Raw genomic sequence first — 6,656 nt, 5'->3', positions numbered from 1 at the left:
TATTTCAAGGAAAATATGCCTATTAAAAACAGTAATTTCTTCACTTTCAATTTTTTTCAATACTATGACAATTATCAGCCATGAGGTTATACAAACACAAGACCAGATAAGCGTTTTTCATCATTTCCACAGGACTCTTTGGAAAATCCATTAAAAACAGTTAAAAGTGACTTAAAATGATCACTTGGTATACATTTAATTTACAGATGCTAGGTTGTGTATTTCACATGCACTCAGGTCAGTAAGGAAGTGCGTCATTACTATTTTGGACTATTAATTCTTGTTTCTGAATTATTTAACTTTTTTCCACATTGAACTATCTTTAGGCAGTTTATACTGTAGCTTAGAATTTTTTTGATTGATGTATTTAATCATCTTTTGGGTTCTTTGGGTCCATATCCCACCTCATGCCCCTACATCATCAACTATTTACCAACAACTCCATGCCAACAACCAATTACCTGACCTGGCCACACATTAGAGAAGGTACAGCGTCATTGACGGTATTTTTAATAATTCTAGCTTTCTTTCGCTTTGTTTTTTGTTGCTTTTTGCTTTTTATTTTTCTCTCAATACCCGCCGTACGTGGCGCTATACTGTTACGTCATACCTCTTCCATACTGGTTTAGACTGGTCACTGTGGACTGGTCCTTGCGCACATGTTGAATTTTTGCTTTGCGATGATTCAAGCATAGCGTGATTGTCGGCTTAGATATTGTTACGTCTCGGAGAGCGACGGAGAGCGATCGCATTTTGAAGGTGGGTTTTATAACTTTATTATAAGTTTTCCCGAATATATTTGTATACATATACGAGGCTGCAGTGTTCTCCCAAGGCCGTTTAACAGGATCGGCCCCGATCCTTTATTTTTTTCGCCCCATCTCTCATGCCGATCCTGTTTCATGTCCGCTGATACTCTTTCAAAATTTGGCTGAAGTCTTTGTTTCTCGGCGGTGATTTTGTCACTTTTATTTCAGCGAGCGTATCATGTGTGGAACGGTTCTAATGTGGCGATAACACGACATACCAGATTATTAAAAGTTTTATTCCATAGCCAAAATGTGTGAAATGGTTAGACTATTCTCCTTTCATGTCGATGCTTCAGGTGTTTTACGCACAATGAGTTGAATGATGCAGGGTTATCGGGTGCATAGCACCCAGTGTTCCGCTTGTCTGTGCCGAGGAGAATAAATGGGCCGGCCGTAGTGCAAATGAACATCGGCTAAGACGGATGAAACTTAAATTCAAAACGCATGAAATGTGTTATGTTGCCGATCGTACAGACAACGGCCATTTTATGCAACAGACATGCAGTTTAGTCAACGAAAGGCTCGGTGTTGCATCTTTGCCAGCGGGCACTCATTCAAAGCATTTATACTAGTGGATAGAGAGAGGTGGCAACTGGTTTAACTGAAGGTCGGGAAAAGTGATTTCGATCAGAAGTGGCTGAAATCTTACGATTGGTTGAGACAAACTCAAATGCAAAATGTATGGTACTGCCGCGTGTTCAGATCATTGCGTGTCCGAGTTAGCCATTTCGAGATCTGTGTACGTCAACATCACGTTAAAGTCATGAGTGCCACCTCGTGTCACCCATTCGTAACTTGCATGGATTCGTTCGATTGACTTTGAGAAACAATTGCACTTGATCCAGTTTCAAAACCCATGACCCGTTTTACAATATTCAAGCATCATGAAATGAAATAAAAAGGCACTGCATGGACTCAAATTCGTGTCATCATCTGAATACAGCAGCTGTGTACGTACTGTACAGAATATGTTCCAAGGTCGCGTGTGTTCAAATGTGCGTTTATACTATGCATGGCGGCCGACGCCGCGCTGTTGTCGAAGATTCGTACGTTTGTCGAAGTAGAAGTAGAAGTCGATGCAATTTCAAATCTTTTCTTGAAAGTACCTGATATTTTCGGGCTTCTCTTTATTATTATGAATTGAGTTTAAAGTCAACATATTTTTCTGCAGGCATGCTCTGCTGACTCCGATTTGTAACGGCGTAAATGCAAAATTCAGTCCCGTGTGAACTTGAACCAAGACGTCCATGGTTTTAGCAATCTGGCGACAGACAAACTTAAAGTAACAGAGGATCACATAAAAACGTCTGACTTTGAATGTTATTGTAGAGAGAACTGGAAGACCTTGAATGAAAATATGGATGTAATATATGGCATTTTTTCTGATGCTATGGAATGATGTGTGTATTGCATAATTAACAAAATTTACATAGTTATTGTCATGCAAATTACCCCATGTTTCAGAAATTTCTGGGGAGAACACTGCAGGCTTTCTTTGTTGATTGTCCAGAGCTGAGTGGGTTGCCATGTGGCCTCGGTTTTCAAGTTCAACAGCCTATGTCCAATGTCTCCCTTGTCTGATATAGATTTTCATGCGTTGTCGCCCTCACATGTATCTGTTGCGTTTTTTACCGTACATGTAGGTATTTGTAATCTGTGTACTGTAATTCCCTGGACTGCCTGGCTTTTAGTTTTATTCTGTTATATCTATGTATCGTTGCGTACTTAGCTGCAATGATTGTAGCGAGAGGTTGCTCGCTGAATTTTACATTGAACGTGAACCCTACACAAAGTAGGCGAACGCACTGTTGATCCCTGGTTTTGTGGCAAAACCAAATGGTTTCGGGACAATTTGATTCACCAATCGCCCATGGCATAGGGCCTTGTAGCTGCATAGGGTTCGCGTTCAATGTAAATTCAGCGACTGATCTCTCACAACACAATCATTGCAGCTACGTTGTACTTTATAATTGAGTCCCCGATTGACACTACTTGCTTAATTTCTTACAGACCTTTAGAACTGTTCATATTATCACTTTAACATGTTGTCATCTCGTATCAGTTCCTCGACCGATGCAAGCATTGCTTTTCCAAGTGCTAACATGCTGTCACTGTATACTTGTGTCAGCACCGCGACTTGGGTATATTGTCTCACTCTCACAGGCAATTCTAACTTTGGTTTAGGGAAATTAAACTTGTAATTTTTTTGAGTCTCACAACTGTTTCCATCTTTACATAGTAGGATAATTTGTCCTTTTAAGTCAAAGACGATCAAAAACAGATGTACATGATGATTTTCTCAGTATGCCACATGTTAAAAAACTAATTTTTCAAAGTTTGCTAAAGTAGCTTTTGCACATTTTCCTTTGCAGATTTCAAAGTTTGATCTCGTAGAAAAATATATTGCTTACAGCACAAAATGGCTTCCAAAGGTGAGTTTGATAATTGGCATTGTTGTCAAATGGAAAAAGCACAAATTCAGTACAATACATTGTGGTGTAAAATGATTTTTTCCATTCCTTTTTCCAACTTAACTATTCCTTGATCATCCCCAGAATTTAAAGTTTATCCCAAGTATCACTTTTGGTCCCAGTACTCTAGTGTGCTTGTGTCTGGGTAATGTTTACTCTTGGCAAAGCACAAGTTCATTTAGCAGACTGCCTTGGTATATTGCTAAACACTCAGTGATATGGCTTGCTGATTACTGATATTTGTGTATCGAAAATAGACTACCATCTCTGTAAGATATAATCAAGTATTGCTGATAAAGGCAAGATTGCATTTTTGGGTAAGTTTCTCCAGTTAGGCTAAACACATAAAAAACTCATCCCCTTAAACCACTACCTACAGGTTCCTAGACATTACTTTAGTCACATTTGTTCAAATTGCAGTTAAAGTTGTATTTCTGAGGCATCTCTCATTCTTGGTCAAACATAGTCATTTCCTCTGAAGGGCTTGCCAAATTGCTTTAACTTAAATATGAAAGTTCCTAGGAATGATATTAGTAAGACTAATCAAATAGTGATGTTGTATGCAAGATTCTATCTTGGCAGTACATTTCCCATTTTGGGTCAAAAAATTTCCAAATCATGACAGAAATAACTACTTAGGAGAAAGACAATTAATTCATTTGTCTCTATACACATTGCAGATAGTATGAAGTGCTTTTCTGAATTATTCATTTATATTGTTACAGATGCCATACATATTGCTGACCTTCAAGAGACTGCAGAGGAGCACAAGCAGCTCAAGATTGTCGTCCAAAACCTCTCACCCGTAAAGCAGAATTAGGGAGATTACAAATATTTCACTTGTCACATGTGTGACAACACAGGAGTTGTAAGAAGTGTATCATTTTCACCAGAAAAGCATCAAGAACTTCAAAGGGTGGTAGACAGTCCTACAAAGACTTGTACAATAAGCACCTTTGTTACTCAGAAGCGAAAATTTCCGGATACTAAAAGCACCAGTCCATTGGAAATCAAGCTTACAAAGAAGACAAAAGTCTCCCCATGTGATGTGCACATCGATTACCAATCTGCAGCTACAAAGATTGTCCACGCTGAAAACATCCACGACATTAGCTCTATCGAGTCTAATAACATTGTTAGTGTTCAAGGCAAGATTGCTAAAATCATCAAGGACTGTCACACTGTACCTATGGGATCAAAACAACTAAAGCAAAAACTTGTTGTTTTACAGGACATGACTGCTGATATTAAACTTACACTGTGGGAAGATGCTACCAATGCAGAGCTTGGTAAATCATATGCATTCACTGCTGTTCGCGTTAAAGATGCCTACCCGGGCAAGTGCTTGAACACAACGAAAGACACCACCGTCAATATTATTGATGACCTCACTGATTTGCCAGAACTGAGTGCTCAGTATGCTGACATATCTGTAACAGGTAAAATCGTTGGCTGTCAACATATCAACCAGAAATACCTCTGCCGCCGTTGCAATTTTCACATCCCAATTTCTGATGACTGCCCAAAGATTCTACACTGCACTCGTTGTGAAATGTCTTTTCCCCGACATTTATGTGCCTTTAAGATGACAACCTCTTTGTTAATCAGTACCGATTCAGCTGACAAACTAATTTATGTTGATACAGATATCTTGATGAAACTGCTAAATGTTTCCAGTGAGGAGTTTCAGTCAAACACTCCAGAAGACATTCTAACCAAAGTATTGTGCATTGTTGAGCCAGTCACTTTCCATTGTGACCGTGAGCTCACTGCATTGCACCTATGAACCAACATGACCATATTCTGCCAAGGATTACACTTTATGCTACAGTTACACATTTTGCAGTCTGCAAATTTGTTTGCTTAGTAAAGCCACAAAAATTGCTGTTCTAGCAACTTTGTACCTTTTGCACTGTCTCTGTCACAGTTTGCTATCTCTGTCATATCTTTTGACAATATATCTCAGTATAACAAGCACAGTGTAACACTTGACAGTATCTCAACATATCGAAACGACTGCAATATTTCTTTCAAATCTACATGGCTGATATCACAAATTTCTCAGATTGCAACACAAATATTTCTTTGGATTACACTTTGCAACTTTGTGCCCTTCGCACTGCTTGTGTCACAGTCTCCTATCTCTGTTATATCTTTTGACAATATGTCTCAGTATACCAATAAGCACAGTGTAACACCTTGGCAGTATGTCAGCATACCGAAAGTACTGCCGCATATTTTAACCATGGCTCTTACACGGAAACCATTGGGACAAAATAAACTTCGTCAAAGTTAGTGCCTTAAACCAATTAACCTTTCAAATAACGGTCTACTTTGACGTTGACGTAATGTTAATATACTCAAACCTGTAATCACATCCTGCCTTGCTACAAAAAGGACGAGCTCAAAGTCTCATCAAATCAGTCTGAGACGAGCACAGATAGCGATGTCTCTGTATGTACGATCTGCTCGCTTAAACTGAGCACATAAGGGAGGAGTCTATCAACACAGAAGAGTGAACAAAAATCACTGCAGCTGAGCTTACTTCTGGGATCAACCCTCGAGTTGTTTTCTAAGGACTTTCCTCATGGTCTATAAAACCAGCATCCAAAACAAATCCTTCTTACAAAATCGATTGTAATGTAACTTTGACCAACATGTGAAGCTTGAAGGAGTAGGCATTCCGTCGATATCCAGAACGACAACCGAAAAGTCCGGTGAGTTAAAGCGCCAGTATTTGTAACTTTTAACCTTTTTTTTATGTTCGAAATTACATATTATTCTCTTACATCCATCGTGAAATGTTGTTCAGTGAAGAATAAGCCAAATTTGTGCTCCTGTAGTGACATACAAACGCTAAATATTGCCCTGATCGAGTTGGATTGCCGCGCGGTTTGTTGACAACGTGTAGGCTGTGCACGTGATCGAGAACGCCGATACTGATGACATCATCGAGCCTGCAACATTCCTGGGGCCTTGCCATGCCACGCCACACTGCCTGGGTAATCGCCCATGGTCGCCGGCTGAATGACCTGCGAATGGTTTTATTTTGTTCTTCTCCGTTCAAATACATACTGCTACTGTGTTTCAGAGGATACAGAACTTTGGCAGAGGAGGCTGACATTCTATTCTGGTACAGTGTGCGTTATATACGGATTATTCAAACTGCAGTCGGCAGTGCACCGATGCGCACCCTGCAGTTGGTCACTCAGAACTCCGGGTACCGATGTAAAATCAAGACGACACTATATACACTTGGCTCACTTCTGTAGGCAAATAGCTATCAAAATTGAGTAACTTGAAGTAATAAATTTCAGCTGATTGTCGCTTTAGCGGCAAGGTGATTGCGAAATCGAAGCAACATAGTTTGGCAATG

The 6,656-nt window shown here is 39.6% G+C and overlaps 1 protein-coding gene across 1 annotated transcript; it reads left to right on the top strand.

The window, feature by feature from the left end:
• The first annotated feature begins 581 nt into the window (after positions 1-581).
• LOC139125861 (uncharacterized) lies at positions 582-6,003 on the top strand. Its single transcript, XM_070691958.1, has 3 exons — positions 582-759; positions 3,182-3,241; positions 4,006-6,003. Exon 3 carries the CDS (start codon positions 4,128-4,130, stop codon positions 5,064-5,066), a length of 939 nt encoding a protein of 312 aa, XP_070548059.1. The 5' UTR covers positions 582-759; positions 3,182-3,241; positions 4,006-4,127; the 3' UTR covers positions 5,067-6,003.
• Positions 6,004-6,656: the final 653 nt, after the last annotated feature.

Source organism: Ptychodera flava (genome assembly GCF_041260155.1).
Source record: "Ptychodera flava strain L36383 chromosome 3 unlocalized genomic scaffold, AS_Pfla_20210202 Scaffold_26__1_contigs__length_13983176_pilon, whole genome shotgun sequence".
Classification (NCBI taxonomy): domain Eukaryota; kingdom Metazoa; phylum Hemichordata; class Enteropneusta; family Ptychoderidae; genus Ptychodera; species Ptychodera flava.
Note: the sequence above shows the minus strand (reverse complement) of the source record. Positions and strands in the feature narration are given on the sequence as shown.

Bases quoted from the DNA above. Each gene is read 5' to 3' on its own strand.
- LOC139125861 (XM_070691958.1), top strand. From the start codon at position 4,128: ATGTGTGACAACACAGGAGTTGTAAGAAGTGTATCATTTTCACCAGAA.